Consider the following 20,206-nt stretch of genomic DNA (forward strand, 5'->3'; position numbering starts at 1 on the left):
CATGGCCTCGGCCCCCCTACCCCTACCGCAGCCGCTCTGTCTAAGGCCACCAAGCAGCCTTACAGCCAGGCGCAGGCAACTGCAGTGCCACAGGCCTTCTAAGTACCCGCAGGTAACTGAACAGGCGTGCATGAGCAAGTGCACATGACTGCGGCGCTACCAGCGTCCCGCCTGGCGCACCCCGGGGCAGAGGCCTCCCCCCGCGCCCCCTGGGGCGGCACCGCCGCGGGACCGCTCGCCGCGCCGCTCCGCGGGGTGGGGGTAGGCGCCGTGCCCGGTCCTGGGGCGCGCTGCAGCGGCCCGGCCCACCGCCGTGGGCTCGCTTCAGTTGAAGCTGTGCTTGTGCGTAGCGCGCTGCGTGTTTAAGCACCGTTGGAAGAGGCAGAACAATGAAAAGCATGACAGCTTTATTATTGCTGATAGTTCGGTAGCAAACAACCTGGTTAGCGGCAGCTATCAGCCAAAGCCCGGCGGGGCGGAGCCGCTTGGGTCGGGCTCTGTTGGCTGCGCCCGCCTTCGTGAGACAGCGGACCAGGGCTCCGGGCCGGGCGCGGGAGCGGCTGCCTGCACCCTGTCAGCAGGGCCCCAGCCCCGGCCCCCGACCCTGGCCGTGAGCCCGCCGGGGAGAGCTCAGATGTAGGCGTGGGGCGGCCCGGGGGGCGCGGCGATGGGCAGAAGGCGCGGGGGGGACACTGGGGAAATCGCGGCTCCCGCTGGGGATGGCGAGAGGCGGCGCCGCCGCCCGCCCGCGCCCCTCAGGCGGCGCAGGGCCGGGCCGGGCCGTGCCGTGCCGGCCCACGCTGGACCGCGGCGCCGCCTATGGCGCGGCGGGCGGTGCTACAAGAGGGGCGAGCGGTGCGGAGCGGCCTGGCAGGGCAGGCGGCCGGGCCGGGCGCCATGGCGGAGGGGCGGAGCGATGCGCGGAGGGTGCTGGAGCTGAAGGAGCGGCTGGGCAGCGGGCAGGAGCCCGCGGAGGTACCGGCGCTGCGGCCGTGCAGGGGAGGCAGAGGTTCCCCGGCGGGCGCCAGGAGGCTGCCCCGGTCTCTTTACGTATACTGTATATGTTTACACGCGTACATGTAGCGCATCGGCGGTGTGAGTGGCTCTGGGTGGGGCGGAGCTCTGCGGTGGGGCCGGCCGAGGCCGCTGGTCCTCGCCGCGCTGACGGGCTGCGGGTCGCGCTGTCCCGGCCCTGCTGCCCCGCCTCGGCGCTGGCTGCCGGCCCCGCCGAGCAGGGCCGGGGACGGAGCAGGGCCGGCTGGGCTGCCGAGGGGAGCGTGTGTGTGAGGTTCTGGCCCTGGGCCTCCGTTCCTCCCTCCCATGCCACGACCAGGAGGGCAGCGTGGCAGTTGGGTCACAGGTGGTTATGTCCTGGGTAGGTAGGGAGGGGGTTACAGCTTTGGGTGGGTGGCCAGGAGGCCCTGTGTGCAGCCGGGTGAGGAGAAGGGCAACCAAAGCTGGGTGTCATGACCCTACCTCTGACAGGTATTGCTGGCTATGGGAGATCTTGTCGGCCTGGCCAGAAGCTCAAAACACAGCAGCCGGGGTGCTAATTTCTGTGTTCATAAGAGCTTTTCTTGGTGAAATAGGTGTTTCTCCTCTGTTTCAACAGCATGCAGCAAGAAGAGTGGGAGTTGTGTTGCTACTCCTGGTGCAAAAAGAGCAAAGCTGCCCTTATCTGTGAAAGAAATTAACCTCTGCAGGATATTGGGGCTGCTCAGTAGCTGCAAGGACTAGATAAGGAATACTTGAAGCAAGCAGCTATCAGTGGGGAGATGGATCATAGCAGCCTACAGAAGCTGTGCTTGATGTTCCCTAGGTACTGAGAGGCAGGTGGGGATATAAGCACGGGCCCCAGAGTGGAGCGGGTAGGAAGAAGGCACAGCTCTGTTCTCTGAACAGCAGCCTGGACTCTGAAGGACAGGGAAGCAAAGCAGTATGTGCCAAGTTGGCTTCAGTGTTTTATGAAGTAATAAATCACATTTGACTGAAGAAGGCATATTCAAAAGGATGGGGTTTTCTTTTGAGGGTGGCATTCAGCTTGAAAGTACAGAATGCATTTGCCATGATTTAAATCTTGACGCAAGTTTGTGGAAGTATGGGGGACAATAAAATTTAATCTGCATTGTATTTGGTGGTTAACGAACATGAAAAGCTTAGTTATCATTCGTATCTACTGTGTGTTTTCGAAGTGTGTCTGTATATATGCATATATAGGAAATACTGATTTTCTTAGCCAATAATGGGTTTATCTTCCTGAGTGCCAGTGTGGTAAGCTGTATCTGTCCAAAAGGCAAATATCTGTGCCGGTGTTGCAGATGTTTTAATCTGCAGTTCAATGAGCCTAGGGTTTCTTCTTGTGCTACAGAAGTCATCAGATAATATAATCTTCAAATATTTTAATACTTGGGGTTGGTGTTGATACGCTATTCTGAACAAGACATTGAAAGGGAAAAGAAAGAAACAATTCTAGAGGTAGTTAATTCTTAAGTGATTCCAAAATACATTCAACTCTAGCAAAAACATGTAAATAGTCCTGGCAGATTTGATTTCATTAAGGGAGGAGATGGCACGGTTTTTATGTGGCGTGACTGCAAGCAGGTGCTGCACAAAATGGGACTAATGGTGGTGCTGCAGCACTTCTGCTGTCCCTGGTATAACTGTGTCTAGTGAAGTAGAAGTGTTTGTGGATAACAGGGGCTTCAGGAGTGGTAGGGGGAATGAGAAACTGATAGCCGTAAATTGGTAGTCGTGAAGTGCACTGCTAATTAAAGGTAACTCCAGTAACAGAAAATACGAGGTTATCATGTTTAAAGGCAAAAAGGGAAGTTATTATTCTTGCCACATACATAAAAATCAATATCACAGGTGGGTATATAGGTAAGCATAGGTGTTGTCAAATATTTCTGTCCCATACTTGAGAACAGTATTTGTCTTGGCACTTTTTAATAATTGCTAAATAACTTTGTGATAGTAACCAGGGAAGATGCAGAACATTGATTGTTCATGTCAAAAGCTTATTAATGTGCAAGGCTTGATAGCCACCCTATTGATTTTTCAGGGAATTGACCAAAGAATGGACAGAACTAATGATTTAGGTATTGGATGATGCTCAAGGTACTAGGGGAGTTCAGCAGGACAGGAAGAAAAGTACTGTCCTGTTGTTCATACAGGTAAATGAAATAGCCTTCATTGACATTGATCATGAAGGAATGTGTTGAGCAGCTGCATGGTGTTGCATATAATATGTAACTGATGCAGAATTAAAGGAGGGTGCCATGATCCTTGCCACTCAATGAGACTGTGTAGATATGTACTGCCGAATTTATCTCAAATAATATTCAGCTGATGCTGTCATAAACATACGCAAGACTTAAGGCATTTGACTTGCCTCTGTATGATGCTGATTACACTAGCTGTGTTATGGACCTGATGCAATACAATAAATGGATTTCCATTGCACTTGCCAAAAATAAGTGCCAGAACTCAACAGAAAACAATGTTGACTTGTGGTTTTGGTTGTGGATTTGTGGTGGGGTTTTTTTTGAGGGTGAGGGGCAAGTATGCACCTGTCCTTGACATGATGGTACTCAAATCTTTCTTAATTTAGAAGACAGTAAGCATTTTGGTGAAATGTTAAAAATACTAAAGTAATTTGTGTCAAATGAAGGGGGACTCTTCTAGAAACCAACTTTGATCATGTGCTAGTCTACATTCATTTGAACAACATGCATTTTAACATGGCTCAGTGGAAAGTCACAGCTAGGAGCTATGAATATAGGTCACTCAGGATGGGAGACTGTATTTTGGAAAGCATAGACTCAGAAAATGATCTGGAGCTCTGCTGTATTACCAGTTGAGCATGAAATTGTAGTACAATGCAGTGGCTTATGGAATAAACGCTATCTTTGGGTAGCTTAGCAGGGTTATGTTATTACTGCTATATAGTATTAGAGGGACAATTACAGCAGTATTATGTCCTGTTCTGGGGACTGTTTTTAAAAGCAATACTGCCAAGCTGGAAAGATAATAAGACAGCCAGAGAATGCCTATAGCTCTGACTAGCATAACTTACTGAAACTAAAGAACCAAGGTGAAGCGTGGAATTAGTGTTTACACTTCTGTGTTATAAAGGATGTTTGTCAAAAAAGATTACAAAAAGATTTTTAGATTTAGATTTGCTAACTAAAAAAGTTAGCAAGAAGAGATTGTTAGATTCAATAGCTTAAAACAAAACAATATTTTTTTTTAATCAAACAGTTGTTTGCTTTTTTTTTACTGAGGTCACAGGAATGACTTGCTTGGGAATGCACTGGGTTTTTCTAATGTGTTGTCTTAAAAGTCTGGGTGCTCTTTCAGATGAAGTGTCTCCTCAGCTGAATGTTATGGACTTTGTGAAATTGCATGGGCTGTGTCATAGAAGAGAATGAACTAAATATTATAGGTATCCCTTTGAGAGAGAGGTGCAGCTGGTGAGCAAGGAGGGAGGGAGACAAAGCAGGAAGGAGTTACTGTGGTGAACTGTTGAGTCAGTCCCTTGACACAGATGGCCTAGGGACCTGTTAACAAGTCCTGTCCTTCCTGAGGGTCCAGGCTCAGCTAGGAAAAATGAGGAGACTGTACAACACTTGTGTAAGGGATGATGGAGCAACATTTATGCAGTGAGAAGAGACCAAACTCTGTGTACCTGACATCTGTTGTGATCATCAGTTTATGGTCGGTTTTGACTCTGGAAAATCTGTTTGCTTACATGCTTCTTACCCATTGCTCATTACCCTTGCCCTCTGTTTTCCAAATGCCTGCCTACTTTCCATCCTCCCCTTCATCTTGGCTTGCTCTTACTCCTATTGTCACCTTTGCTTTTGTCTCAGTTATGTGTATGCCAGCTCTCAGTCTGTCCATAAAGCTCTGCTTATGTTGCATGAAGGCCTGTGTCTTGGGCTTGCTTGGAATGTCATTTATTGGAAAAACAACAGTCCTAAAGGCTTTGGATTGTTTTTTGGTAATCAGCATTTAGGAATTTTGTAGAATGGTTCGGGAATTGTGTATAGAGGTAACTTTTTTTATGTTCTTCATAATTTTTCTGTGAAGTTTACCATCGCTTTTAAAGTCAATAGAGTTGTTCCATGAGGGTATACCTGATAGTGGTATGCAAGGTAAAATTGTTTGAAAACCCGTGGAGGGTTACATATGTATTGTGTGTATATGGAAGAACTTGAGAAAAAATTACTGGGCACAGTCCAGTGAGATAAGAGCCCAGATGAACTACAGATGCTATGGTGAAAGATATGGGTAGAGCAAGGCACCTCAGTAGTCAACCTTCATTCTGTTTTTGGAGGCCTGCTTAGAACAGACTTCAAACAAATTATTCTTTTTGCCTTCTTTTATGCAATAATAGTGGTGCACCATATAAATGTCACGACATCGACATTTGTGTTTCTAACAAGCTTTTGTTTCAGTGACAGGCTTTCCTGTGACTTGTGCTTCATAGTATACCTTTCTGTGGCCTTCGCCGAAGTCTGATAGATACTGGAGCTTGGTATTTGTGATTTAAAAAGCAAATGGCCCCTCCTCATCTTTGACAGAGAAATCAGAACTCTTTAGCAAACAGGATAAATGCAAAGTCTCTCTGCTGTTACTGACTGCCACAACTTAAATTTACTTGTTCCTTGATTGTGTCTGTAAGTTTGGTTCTAAATGCTAAGGTCTGAGATGGGTGATTCCTACCGGCAGGCTGGATGCTGCCATTAACGTTGGCCAAGCAAATGAAGCTCACTCTCCTTTCCTAGTTCTGTACATACAAAGCTGCTGGTCTTACTGCAGCCTGAGCTGTTCCTTGGTATCAAGAGATCAGGATCACTTCTCCTAAAAGGCTTGTCAGAGTGGTTGATCAATGATTTTTATTTTCTTTTTAATGAAACCTTATTCTTTGTCTTAATTTGCTAAATGTGATACACTGTCCATTTGCTTTCTTCAAATATGTGGTCTTTGATTTAGAAAACTTTGAAAGCTGTGCTTTTCATTGAAATGTGTTGACTGCTTTTGGACATTCTTGCCATCTGGGTACTTTTGTAATTTAGCCTGTTGGTTTGAAGTTGTCTGAACAGTAATTGCTTGCTTCCTGAATCTGTTCTTCCGAAATGAACTTGGCTTTATGAATTAACTTAGGCCAAAACCCAATCAAGAGGAAACACTCAACCCCCCCCATTCTCTTTGTAGCTTGATGAAAACATCTTTTAATATTCTCAAACATATGGGTTTGTCTTTGGCCTATGGGATTTATTCCCAGTGGTTTGCACAGTATCTAGTCATCCTATATAGCTTACTATAATCTTTCAGCAAGAAGTTACTTTTTCATTGCAAAATAAGTTAATAGGGATATATAATTTTTTAAATAAAGAAAAATAAAATTAACTAACCTGATAGTGATAACATAGTTTATAATGCTTGTGATTAACATTGTAAGCATTTTTTTTTCTTCTAGTTAAGCATCTTTGCAATGTATTTTTTTCCTTGTTGGGATTATTTAGAAAGTCTTCAGTTCACAAAATATATACAGCCTACAGCTGTGAAGCATCTGGAAAAAGTTAAATGTTAAGCTTGTATTCTTCTCAGAAGGAAGAGTAGTTCTTTTGAGATACAAAATTGTTTTTCATTTCACTGCATATATTCTTAATGCAACTTTTTGGCTCAGGGAGTATCTTGCTCTTAAATAGGGGGTAAGTGGAACTTATGGTTTTCATACTGGTTCCAAAATTTTGGTTTGGAATTTTTTGTAGGTATCCTGCCATCTTGTAGTTACCTAAACTTTTGGGGAGTGAGGTGATTTGTTACCTCTGGTCTTAGGTGTATGCCTTGCTTTTACAGATTTTTCTCATGTTTTCCCAGGCTGTGAAACATTTCTCCTGTACTTGTCTAGGTCTCAGAAACACTGTTGCAAGGTGGATGATTTACAGGAAGAACTGCATGCCAGGCATGTAGATAGAGCCCGCTGTACACAGCGTCAAGTGTGAGATTCCACTAGTAATGCATTATAGGAACAATGAAACTGGAACAACAGTGGAGAAAAATATCCCCCCCAGTGCAATTTGTAAATTGTTTCAAGCTTGCTGCTCGCTTATTTTAGTATCTCTTTCACTTCTTGCAACACCATTTCAGTAGCATTATCTAATATCATAAATGCTAGTCCATCAGTTATCTGAATTAGCATAGCTGTTGTTACAGTTAGAAAGTTTCTGGGTAGTCTGTTTTGCATTCCTGCAGGTTCCTGCCATTGCATTTAGAAGTGCCAATGATCTGAAAAGCTTGACTTGCATTCCAGCTTTGTGAAAGCCCTATGAAGTGTTCTTACTTCAGTTGCACATTAATTCTTTATTTACATAAAATAGCTTTGTGGAAGTTTGTGAAAGATATGGCACGTTGCTTGCATGTGGTCACCTGCAAGCCTCTGGGGTGCTGTATAGCCATTGCCAAAGAAATTTATACTCATTACAAATGAGAGTTGTGTTATCAAAACACTTATCATAGGGAGATGAGCATTTTGTATTGAAAATTTTTTTCTGGCTCTGATGGAAATGTTGAGTTTTGTAACAGGTGTATGCTTTGTCAGTGTGAAACAAAACAGCTGTTCTAGCTTGAGCTTGTTTTGTTAATGTACAAATTGCAGTTAAGTTTTCAAAACCTTATTTTTTTTCTGAACTGGGCTCCCACCAGCTTTATTGATGTTTCTTGGCCTGGGCTGATGGAGTGGTGCTGCTGTCTGGGAGGCCTGCTGGAGGACTTGCTGATTTGTGTGGTGGTTCTGCGTGATGTGGCTTTTCCATTGGCTCAGTGACAAATGAGGGTCACTGCTACACAAGGAGTATGGGCATATATATATATATATATATATATATATAAAACCTTTACTACTGTATTCTTGATCTTTAATGTTATCTGTGTAGTGGTAAATCCATACCTACTGGATTTTCTGGTGTTACTGAAATTGGGAGGCTGGCAGAACTGCACTGGTTCACAGCACAGACTTTAAGCACAGCCTGGATGGGCAGTAAAGGAGTACTTATATTTTCCTGGAGTTACTGGATATTCCTCTTAAAACTATTGAGTATTTTTAGATTAAATGTGAATGAGGATGAGAAAAGCAGAATAGAATTTAGGAAGACTTGTTTTAAAAATATAATCTAATGTTTCCTTTCAGATTATAAAAACACTTAAGGTACTACAGGATTTGGATATGTCACTGGATATTCTAGTGGTAAGTGACCAAAAATACATTCAACTCTTCCGTAGTGAATTACTGTGTAAATGTCAGGGGTCTCCAATCACAGAAGCAGTGAACATGTTGCATTTTGTTATTTTGAGTCTTAATCATGATTCATTTAGAGTTACGTACAAGGAACCATGGAACCTTTTCCAAAAGCCAGCTGGAAGCTGGGCATAGAACTTGACAAACACAGTATTATGCCAACAATGATAGTACTGAGCAGGAATCTGAGCATATAGAGAGTACTTTGCTAGTCAGGGTTGGTTTGTTCTCACTGTAGAACTATTTTCCAGTCAATGCTTAAGTCAAAGCAAATATGAGTGAACCATTCTTTAGGTCAGTTGTCTAAATCTAGCTTTTACTAGCAGCTTGAAGTTACTTTCATTTAAAGAGTAGTTATCCCAAGTAAGGATGCTTGTGACTTGGACCCTTACCAAACCTGCATCCTATCAAATCTTACATTAGAAATTCTTACCATGGTCTCTGAAGCGTCTAGTTAATATGAGCAACGTGTCTGTATTTTGGGAAGAAGAAAAATGTGGGTTTTGTGAGAGAGTTCTTTGAAGAAGAAGAGAAAAATATGGTAATTAAAGTAATTGGCTGGCCTATTCAGGCAAAAGCATTTACCTGCCTAAACATGGGTAGACTTCTACTGGAATACAGTAATATTTATGTATTCTTATTGGAAAACAAAATAATCTTACATTGCAGTTAGTTGTTTAAAATGACAAAGCGCTTCTGCAGGCAATTCCTGTTTCCAGCAAACTTGTGTGTCTTATGTGACAGACTTTGATGGAAAACTTCAAGTCAAATAGAGGAGAGAGATGTCTTACAACTGAGGACTCCACATATTTTTTTAACACATTTGAAGAACATAAGGAACTTATGTTTTTTCTTGCATCTCTTTGCAATACACTAACCTACCAAACCATTACTGCTCAAATTATATAGAAGCTATATATCCTTAAAATGAATTTAAGGAAGACCTTTCTAAGCTGTGAGCTGATTATGTGGGAATACCATGCGTATAGCTCTAGCTCAGACTTCACAGAAATATCATTTCACTAGTTAGCAGGAACATTAAGAGGCTGCTGCTAACCTGGTGAATTCCAGGTTTTGTGTGCATCTTAAAACTGAGAGTTTGTGAATCGGAGATACCAATAAGACAGGATTAAAAAAGTCACCTGTGATTCTCTGTACACTCAATGTCTGCGAGATTAAGTGCTTAAGTAACGTAAAACTCACTAGAGCAAGACTTGAAGGCACAATGGTAACGTGAAAATATTTGTACTGGGGGAAAACAGAAAACGACGGATTTTAAATGTCAAGAGGGTTTTTTTGCTTCCTGTGCTGAAACTGAGTTTAGTCATGAACTCTGCTCCTCAGACCCTCTACTGCTCCTGGTTGAGATGCATTTTTGATTAAAATATGTATATTGTATGTGGTCCCTAACATGCTAAAATGTACCTGCATAAGCCTAAAAGGAATTTGAATTGATTACTCTAATTCACTGGAGCAATATGCATTTTGTGGGCGTAAGCGTCTGAGCCAAGTGAAATTCCTGAAACACATACATTTAATGGAGGAAAATGACTTCTCTTAGTTTTGTGAATTAAGACTTCATTTTGTTCCCCATATTTGGTTATAAATACCTACCTTTCCTTCAGTTCTGTCCACAGTATAAAGCGTGCATTTATTTCTTCAGCTGCTGTAGGACTGCTCTGACTACTACACTAATACTGTTTGTAGCAGTTTTAGAGAAGGTTGTATTTGGGATGTTAGTCATGATTTATTCTGTACATCTCTCTTGCACTGTCTTCAACAGGAAACTGGCATAGGCAAAACAGTTAATGGTTTTAGGAAACATGCCACTGCTGGGAATGCAGCTAAAACCCTGGTAAAACAATGGAAAAAACTTACTCATCCAGAAAGTAAGAGGTAAGTATGAACTAACTTCTAGAAAAAAGTTAATTATACGGCAGTGTAACTTCATAAAACACAAACTGGAAAGCTTAGGAAAGTGTTTAGAATGACAAATGTGCATTAGGGCAAATGCATAAATTGTGTGGAAGAAATGAGTCTGTCTTTTATAAAATACCAAAACAAATCAGAGCAACCAGTATTGGTTGGTTAGCCAGCCAGCACTCAGACTTTAGCTATATTTTTTCTGACTGGCACAGTTCTTGGTTCCCAGCTGGTGCAAGCAGGACTAAGCTGATGACTGGGCACTGCTCCCCACTTCAGGGAAGTGGGAAGCTTGCTCTTTCTTCCCAGTGGTCGTAGTGAAATGAGGCAGCTCTCCAGTGATTTGGTTGTATTGAGGACTTTCCTGTAATGTTCTTGTAGACTGAGAGGGGCTTCCCATGTTGGGGAAGTCACACTGAAGAGATGCAAAGCAGTCACCACTGCTGTGGCTGGGCGGACTGTGCTTTAGGCGTTATGCAGACCTCTGGCAATTTGAGGCAGTTAAAATGAGGAAGCCAAAGGTTTAGATTGATTAAATTGTATGTTTTTAAATCTGAAGTTGTTCAAACAATAGAAAAGTGCAATACCAGAATCCATGATAAGCAAAGCATAAAGGTTGACCTGTTGTAATCTGTATCACCTACAGAGCACGTCAAAATTCTGTCTCCTAGTTATCTCAAGTACCATGTCTGTATTATAAAGCACGCAGGGAAACTTGGGTAAAAAGTGGTGTCCAACATGTTATAAGCAAATAGTACTGTCGGGTATGTTTTCCTACTGATGGTTATGTCCCTGCTCCCCACTTGTCTTGCTGTCAATTCTTGTAGCAGTATTTAGTGGTGCTGGACCCAGTAGCTGTTTGTCTAGGGTTCTCTAGCGGTAATGGAAGAATAAGAGCACAACTCTGGGTCTTGTGAAATTATGACATGTGGTGTGATTTTAGTGCTTTTAGTTTTACTAATACGGGTAAAACTAAAAAAGTATGGATGTGATTTATTTTTATGTTGCAGTAGTCACAGAGGAAGAAAGCAAAATTTTGAAAAAGAAAAAGATGAGACAAAATCTTCCGTTTCCAAGATGAAGCCTTCGGAGAAGTCCAAAGCATCTGTACTGGCCTCCAGAAGTTCTGGTAGCACTCCTGCTTCTAAAAAGTTGAATAAGTGGCATACTTGCGAAAAGGCCCACCAAAGTAGAGATTCTGAGTCTCAAAAAGAATGTGACAATAAAGAATGTAGCGGCAGTGGTTCTCAGCGTGCTTCCCAGGGTACCAATCCTCAAGCTAAAGAAAGTGAATTCAAAGAGAGAACCTCTGTGGACAGCAAGAAAGTTTCAGAAGAGCAGTGTTCCTCTGTAGCTAATAAAGACTTATCATCCCTGAAGGAAAAGCCTAGTAAGGATACTTCCAAGCAGAGAAGTCCTAAGCATGTGAAGAAACCAAAACAAAAACTTGTCATAAAAAGCAAAGCCAAATTACCTAGTGATGAGGAATTTGAGCCCCCAGCTATGTCTTTTGAATCTTATCTTAACTATGATCAGGTTCCCAAAAAAAGAAAGAGGAAGGCCAGTTCTACAGGTGAACGGCCAAAGAAATGCAGTGAACAGAACAACAACTTACTACCACAAAAGACTTCAAAATTTTCTCATGCAAAAGGAGGAGAGGAAGATGTAAAAAGCCATGAGGGTGATCGATCAGAAACTCCCAATAAAAAGGTAAACCATGGCATGGTTGAGATAATAGCAAATAAACTGCAGATAAGTGCTTCGGACTCTTATTTTCCAGTGAAGTTAATCTCTGGTTATTTTAAGCAACAGACTGCACGGCTCTGACACACCAGCTGCATTACAATTGCTAATAATTGCAGTAACTGGGACAAAAAAAATGATTGTTTATTGCAAACTGGCAGTTTACAATTGACTTGTCTTGGTTTATTAGGATAATTTCCAATATGGAAATACTCTTTGATCCATATCATCTAATCTGCTTTTTACCTCCAAAGTAAAGGTACCTTTGGAAGGATGTTCCCTTCGGTTCTTGAGCGGCCTGGTTTGTGACTGTAGCAGCTGTTCTATGTATAGCATAGTCACTTTGTCAGATGCTGTGGTTCTTTAATAGTGAACATTAAGGTCTGAAGTGGAACTAAACTTTCTTCTTTTAATGCATTGAAATAAACCACGGTATTGCATATAAAAATAGCTTATACATGTTTGTATGTGGACTACCCTAGTTCCTTGAAGTGGAACAAACTTAAGGAGCTCCTCTGAGCCAAGGTAGATCTAAACATGTTAATTAGACCGTTTACACAAAAGCTTTTGTGCACTGGGAATTACAGGTCTCTCCAGTCTTTTATCTTTACTGTGATGTGAAAGCTCCAGGCTTTACTTGTTGTGGAAGATCTACAATCTGAATGTGGCATCTTCTGTCTCAAATGGAGTAACATTAATGTAGAGGCTTGTATATAATACTCTAGCATAAACTGAGAAAAAATCTCAGATGTTCAAGCAGTCATGAAAAGTTAGAAAGATACTGAAATGAAGTTCAGGGAGACACAAGTTTTGGGCTGTAAGTGCCTGGCTTATAACTGGAGAACACCTAAGACCCAATTTAGATGTTGGACATAATGCTGAGCATTTGCAGGGACCTGTATTTACCAGACTGCTGGATCTTTAAATCTCTTTTTAAGGGGTTAGCTGTGAAAGTTTAAGCTACATGTGTTACCTAGCACAATATAGGAGACTTGATGGGACAAGCTGTTTCTTGTCTTTCAGGATGGCATTTAGTTTGCTTTTAAACATGTAATTGGTTTTGTCATCTTGCAGTTTTGTCTCATTCACTGCATACTTCTAACCTCAATAGTGATTGATGTGAAAGCCTGTTAGTTGAACACATCTACTTTATTCTTTCACCTGTTCTTGTGCACCGATCGCAGATACCCCACTGAGTTCCTTTTGTGATGTAGTCTTGGTAAGGTATGAAAGGGTATGCTGGAAAGTAATCCAGTGAATAAATTTCGGTGCAGAAAACCAGTAATTCCAGTTATCCTGGTTTACTTTAGGGTTTGCTTAAGGGTGGTTATTTTTGTAGCTTATCTTAAGCCTCAGTAAACCCAAATTTGTAATGTTGAAGCAATGTTTCCTTGACTGTGCACAGGCCAAGGTTGCATCCCTCCAAGATCTCCTTAATACTCCATTGCCTAAATTTCTGACGGGCATCTCGGTCTCATCTGCCTCATATGCTGCAGACTTTGAAGGTAAGTAGTATGCAAGGCTGATATATGTGGAATAATGCAGGTTTTCATTTCTGTGTGGAGATGTCTTTATCCACTTTGCTGATAAACTATATTAGCTCATCTGTCAGTGCAAAGAAATGCCTCACCTTCAGCTACAACATGATTTCTACAGATAAAGTGGAGGGAGTTAGAAAGGCTTCCCTCTTACGGCTTGCAGAATGAAGAAATACGTGGAAGGTTACCACAGATGTAGAGAAAGCATAGATCAGGTGGTACTTCTACAGGCTCTATTTGTCTTTACTTCTGTCTATACCTTGTAGCAGGTAAAACCTTAGTAAAAATTATCTTAGGTGAAACAAATACAGGAGGCACTAGGCCTAGCTTTGGCATAGGAAATTGCTAGCATCTTTATAGGTAGATGACAAAGTGCCAGTGATTTTCCCTAGCAGCTTTTGTGAGGTTTCGGTGGCTTCGTATGAATCTGGTCTTGAAGCATCACTGCTGTTGAGGCTTCTGGCTTCTCCAGGATAACTCGGGAAGATCAATAATGTGCTGTAGACTGGTAACAGAGTAATCTAGATGTGAATACAGCTCATGTAAGGCTGGTTTGAGTTGGTGCAGCTCGTTTGGAATGTGCATCCTGTCTTAGTGTTAGATGAATGATCTTCTGTAACATGTAATATCTGTAAGGGCCCCAAACTGTGATGCAGTAACTTTGTATTTCAAGAAAAATTAATATATATGTCCTACTAGCTGTGTTTCTCAAAGCTGAATGTTTAAAGCATTGTAAAATTTCAGGAGAGAGATTAAGCCTCGTCTGATGTTTTGTTCGCAGCTTCCCTAGCACCTGTTGTAGAAGCACCCCAGCAAGTCAGAGAGACAGTTCAATTCACAGGGCGGAGACTGAACTCTAAAATGCAAGTTTACTCTGGCTCTAAAACAGTCTGTCTTTCGAAGATGCTTACACTGTATGAACAGTGCATCCGTGTGCTTCAAAATAATATCGATTGTGAGTACTTCAAGTGATTTCTAGTAGGCTGTGCCTGAAAGTGTATCAGATTTCTTTTTTTTTTTTTTTTCCTCTCCATGCCAGCAACTGGCTTACTAAAAGATATTGCCCCTCCCGACAAATGGTGACTCAGAGCAGGTTGAAAGGCGCCTTAAAAAAAAAAAAAGGGATTTATGGCTGGCTAAAATGTAGTCTTGCTTTGAAAGCTTACCTTTTTATAAAGTTCCAATTTTATTTAAAATACAATGTCCTATAAATTATAAACCCAAAAGCCTGCTGTGTGTGGTGTTTTTTTTTTCTTCAGGATGTTTATTTGCATAAATTAGAATGAGTGATCAAGAAATCGTTTATTCCCTTGTGTGGGCAGAGAGGGGAGTGATGCACATAAGTAAAGTTGAGGCAATAGCTGTTCAAAGATGCTTTCTCCATCCTAAAATATAACTGCCAGTCAGTATGGAACTGCTGACTTAGATTTTCATAGCCTAACTCCAAAACATGTGTTCTGTTAGTGTTTACTGAAATTAACTTCCATTTTTATTTTTAAACCGTTTGAGTGGTGTTACCCACTGAGTAAAACGAGATACTGAAAGTACTGTCCTCTTTTTGTAGCGCTACATGAAGTAGGAGGTGTGCCATTTGAAATTCTTGAGCCTGTGCTAACACGTTGCACACCAGAGCAGTTGTTACGAATAGAGGAATGTAATCCGGTAAATCCTGCATTGTTAAATTGAGGGAACCACAGAGGAAATGAGGCCTCAGTTTCTACCTTCCTTGCACCCTTTTTGATAGATTCTCCATGGGGTACACTGGTTTTCTGTCTTGCATACTTTTTCTTTGAATTCAGCTGTCATTATCAAGCTTTCTTTTCTCAAGTGTACGGATTTAAAACATTTGGGAGAATTATTACTGATGACTAAGTGAAAGCCAGCATGGTTAGAAAAGTACTGTTTCTAAAAATAAGAATACAAAAAGAAAAACCCACAAACCACCACAGTATTTACTACTGAAATAGCCAGGAAAGTCATAATAGAACCAACTGTTTTAAAGTGACAAACTGTTAAGGCTGCAAAGCATACCAGTTGGGAAGTATCTGGGATGAGATTTCATATGTATGGCAGATTTCTTCTCTACACTCTTAGGACTTCAGCTCCATGATGCATTTGGAAAAGAGGTTCTGAGTGTGCAGTACTTCATAGTGCAAGTTAGCTATTTCTCTGCATGCCTAAAGTTGAGAGCTCATGTGGCCTGAGCCTGTGCTGGAAATGCAAGCCTGAACTGTAAGCATAGCTTATTAACTCAGCTATAGAGTTCTGCTATTTGAAGCTGTATAACTTCTAGACTGAAGTTGGTATCTCTGCGTGGTATTGCCATGCTCAGTGTTGGAAGCACCTCTGACACCATGTGTGGTGGGATTTGTTCTCTACCTTTCTCTACTGGGGGATTGGGCTTTGTCTACAGGCTCAGCTAACAGGTACTCTTGAAAATGTTACTTCTAAATCTTTGATTTAAGGTATCTTGTATTCAAATTAGACATTTACGGAAGAGTCTGACCACTTGTGGAAGAAACACTGCCAGAGAGATTTTAAAAAGGAGAGCCTCCTGGAATATGAGTCTTGGCGTGAAATGTACTTGAGACTATTTAATCAAAGAGAGGAAAAACTGAAGATGCTTACAAAAAATATTCTTTCAGCTCAGTCAGAGAAACCAAAAGGTAAAATCTGTGGTTTAGCTTTTCCACTTACAAAAACCCAGTCTCTTCTGCTATTCTTGACAGTTAATATGTAGAGTTTAGTGATTTGTTTGCACTAAGCACTAGTGCTGTACCTCTAGGAAAAGTCACGAAGAAAGAACACTGTTCCTTTTAATTTACAGTTGCTTAAAAAAGTACAATATGTCAACGCATCATACTTGCAGCATACAGTAGACAAATCTAAGCAACAATGCAGACTACAAATGTAATTACAAATACCAAAGTTAGTACAAAGAAATACTGTATGTAGCCTGTACATGATTTTTCATGGTTCAGATACTACTTTGGTACCAGATTCTGCTTTTCTGAATTTTTTTTTCCCAATTTAAACCTAGAAATTGCCACATAACAGTATTATCAACCAAGCTCTGAATATAAAGGGTAAAAAAAGTCATGTATCCTCTTCTCCTTCCTTCTGTATTAGGCAGGCAAGCAAAAATGGCTTACGTGACCAGTGCAGCAAAACCACCCAGGAACATTCGCCGACAGCAAGCAATCCATGGGACAGCAGGACCTGTCACTCAACCTCATTCAATAGAGAAGTACAAGTAAGTGTTCTATACTGTGCTTTTAACTTGAGTTTCCACGTCTTTGTCAGTACAAAAGCTTGCTGGCATAGTACTTCTAAGTTCTAAATATTGCTCTTTTGTTAAGCAACTAGTGGCTAGAAATGACTTGTTTTTTAAGTCTTATGTGCTCCTCTGCTGTGTATGCATTGTCATTGCACATTTCTCCAAAATGCTAGTGATGAATTCACCCTCCCAGCTGCAGAGTGAGTGGATGCTGTTTTTCTCCAGACTACACTAATGCTGCTTGACATCCTGGGGAGATTCCAGTGTTGATGTTTCGTGTTTATAAACCTGCCTAGTAGCCTCGCGTGTTCTTTCATGAAATCCTAGTTAGCTTCCTGGAGTGATACAGCTGACCAGAGGGAATCTCAGCAACTTTTAATATTCTTGACGTTTGGTTTCTGCTTTGGCAGCTTAAAGGAATGTCTAGAACAGTCAGTCTGTAGCAGCGCCAACACTGGAGGAACAGAAAACTAGAATTCCACAAATGTTTCCTTTGTACAGCACAAAGCCAAATTTTCTTTGTGATATCAAAGTTCAGTGTAGTTAAACAGCCATGAGAACCAAAGCTGAGATGTGATGTTTGTGCTACTGTTCCTGCCAGCCTAATGAACTCTCTTGTATCCAAGAGGGTGGCTGCAACAGGGAGACAAACCAGTTTTAGTACCAGCTTCTACCTCTTCTTCCCTTCTCAGTTACAAGCTGCTGTACTTCTTACTGTTTGAATATCTGTTTTTGTCTGAAAGAAAAATCAGCAGTTTGATTCAGAAGCACCCCATGGGCTGACGAGTCCATGCACCAGCAGTTGGACCGTGAAAGCTATGAAAGTATTCATACTGCCTGAACGTGGGTATCTGAAGCTATGATGCTCACTTTGCTGTGGCTGCTGGCGAGCATGGTGCCCTCCCTTGTCTCCCCATTGCCTGTGGTTGTTTCTGTGGTGGCATAAGTGCTTTTCAGGTAGCGCGCTCAAAATTTTCCCTTTAGGGGAGTGGCAGGTGGAGCATTTTTCATTAATCTGAGTTAGGGAATAGTTATGCAGGATGACAAATATGTGAGTGGATAGTGACAGATAGCTGGGAAGAGGGAGGATAAAACTTAAGTTGTTGCGAACGTGATGCAAGACCAGGTTAGTATAGCTGAACACATCAGGAGAGTAATTGTATTTCTGTTATGATGCTGCGGTGCCTGCAGTTGTAGGCATATGAACTAGGTAACTGAACTGACCTGGGTTTATTGCACTGGGGCTTGGGGGTGGGAGGGAGCTAAAAACCATAGGAAAGCACGTTTTCTGTGCATTTCAGGAGCTTGACTTAGCTGAGCATTTTTGCTTTACTGCTCAAGATGGTGGTGGTATGGAGCAGGATTGACAGCCTGGATGTAGGAACTTCTTAAAACCAGCTTTCACACCAGATACGGTGTTTTATAGCTGCACCTTTAGGTGATGAAGTTAGGAAGCTTCTTTCCATACTGTTGCTATTTTCAATGAAAAGATAGTCCCCCACCAAGGCAGTAGCTTAAGACACTTTGGGTTAGGCTTTTATTTTCATTTGTGTTGTGGGAGGTGGAATCTGTGTTGTGACAAACCAGTCTTCCAGTTTAGGTGTTTCAAGTACAGTAGTGTAAATACCCTTTCTGCTCCAGTAATCTCGACCCATAGCTGAATGATGTACTTAAAGCCCTGCATGTGTCTTTCTCGGGCATGATAAATTAAAAACTGCTGTTGTGTGAAAGAAGCTGTAAGAGGGTTGTTGCTTTGCCCTCTTCAGAAGCAAGAGTTTGTTTAGGCACGAGTTTAATTTCATTGCTTTGACCATGTCCTTTGAGAAACCTGTCAGTTTTGCAAGTTGTAGAATTTGTACAGCTGGAATCTTAACTTAAGCAGCTGGTCTTGCAGGAGCTAGAAAGTCTTATGGCAGATGTGCAGACCTCTAGCAGGCTGCTGTTTGCCTTTCAGTGTGCAGTGGTATACGATAACTGGCAGCAGATGTCAGTGACTGGCTCTGAGGTGTACAAAGCTGCCCAGTTGCTGACACAATGTTGTGTTGGCTTAAATATTTTTAGCAGTAGGCATCAGCTCTGTATCTGCATCTGCTTTAGTCCTTGTCCTGTTGATTGAGGATTCCAACCTAATATTTAGTGTTGGTTATTGTGCCATTCACTGGACACTTCTACTTAAAACAAACACAACAAAACCCAAACGCCAAACCAACTAATCAAATAGAAAACCCAAACAAACAAAAAACCCACCACCACCGCCCCCCCCCAAAAAAAACCCCCAACCATGAAAGCTTGTCTAAATTTACTGTAATTTTCTGTCAGAGCTGGTTAGCAGTTCAGCTGCCTTCAAAGAGGAAAATAAAGAGCAAATTAAAGCACAGGACATCATGAATTACAATGGTATTGCTAAATGTTCTGATCTGTCACCATTTCTGATCGTTTAAAGACAAATAAGATACAACAAATCAAATAAATGGAAAATTTGTGCAAGACTAGAAATGGACTAGATGACCACCTAAGATCCTTTCTAACTTGAATTGTCCTGTGATTTGTAAATGTGTTGTCTTAAGTGTTTGTAATCAGTTTTTATTTTTCAGAACTAGCCAGTGAGTAGTAGTAGTTTGATATCAAATGCCAGCCTTTTTTTATTTCCTTCTTTTAAAAGAAGAAAGATTCCAGAAAGCAGAGACAGAAATAACTCATCGAATCCGATCCCTGCTAGCAACAGTGGAAGCTCTAAATCAAGCATAATGACTCAAGATGGAAAGAAGCCTATCAAAAGTAAATGGAGTTGCCTGAGATTATAAAGATAATTGTTTTAACTTGCTGTCTAATCATATATGCTTAGTTTTATGCTAATACCATTTTAAGTTACAGCTGTAATCCTAACTGGTCTTCTTATTTTGTTATTGAAGAAATTGCACCAATCATGAGGAAAACGTTGAAAGCACTGAAGATCAGAGCTGGACGACGATAAAATGAGGCTGCATATTCGAAGCTTACGTGACTATTTGTGTATCATGCTACAGCTAATGAAAGTAATGTTAATGTAAACTTTCTTCAGTTTGCCTTGGTTATGAAACACTGCATGGATGAATTACTTGCAATAAAAATTGATACATCTGAGTCCTTTCATGCTGCTGTTCTTATTCATGAATGAGGAAAAAGTTGATACAAGGTCAGTACACTAATGACACATCAGTTTGTATGGACTCTTATAGATGCTGTTTTTATCAGTTTATGTATGCATCTGCATAAGCTTTCCATGAATGTACTTAAGCTGTAGGTGTATTTCTCCCCGGTTAAAGTTACCTTGTAGGAATAGCCACACGGTATACTTGGATACAATTGCAAAGAGGTCTTGGCCTCTCTTGCATGAAAGTGTTTTGGAAACTTTACTGTATTTGTTTCACTAAAGGTTTT

At 41.5% G+C, this 20,206-nt stretch overlaps 1 protein-coding gene across 1 annotated transcript; it reads left to right on the forward strand.

The window, feature by feature from the left end:
• The first annotated feature begins 476 nt into the window (after positions 1-476).
• Positions 477-19,909, forward strand: LOC119150250 (elongin-A-like). Its single transcript, XM_037392617.1, has 11 exons — positions 477-975; positions 8,198-8,254; positions 10,089-10,201; positions 11,239-11,938; positions 13,377-13,476; positions 14,291-14,464; positions 15,074-15,171; positions 15,995-16,175; positions 16,639-16,762; positions 19,449-19,564; positions 19,699-19,909. The coding sequence occupies exons 1-11, from the start codon at positions 820-822 to the stop codon at positions 19,758-19,760; spliced, it is 1,881 nt and encodes a 626-aa protein (XP_037248514.1). The 5' UTR covers positions 477-819; the 3' UTR covers positions 19,761-19,909.
• Positions 19,910-20,206: the final 297 nt, after the last annotated feature.

The sequence above is a fragment of the Falco rusticolus genome, chromosome 6 (genome assembly GCF_015220075.1).
Source record: "Falco rusticolus isolate bFalRus1 chromosome 6, bFalRus1.pri, whole genome shotgun sequence".
Classification (NCBI taxonomy): domain Eukaryota; kingdom Metazoa; phylum Chordata; class Aves; order Falconiformes; family Falconidae; genus Falco; species Falco rusticolus.

Excerpts from the sequence above, each read along its gene's own strand:
- LOC119150250 (XM_037392617.1), top strand. The coding sequence starts at position 820 with ATGGCGCGGCGGGCGGTGCTACAAGAGGGGCGAGCGGTGCGGAGCGGC. Across the intron at positions 15,172-15,994 it reads GAATAGAGGAATGTAATCCG|ACATTTACGGAAGAGTCTGA; the intron begins GTAAATCCTGCA and ends TATTCAAATTAG. Across the intron at positions 19,565-19,698 it reads TGGAAAGAAGCCTATCAAAA|AAATTGCACCAATCATGAGG; the intron begins GTAAATGGAGTT and ends TTGTTATTGAAG.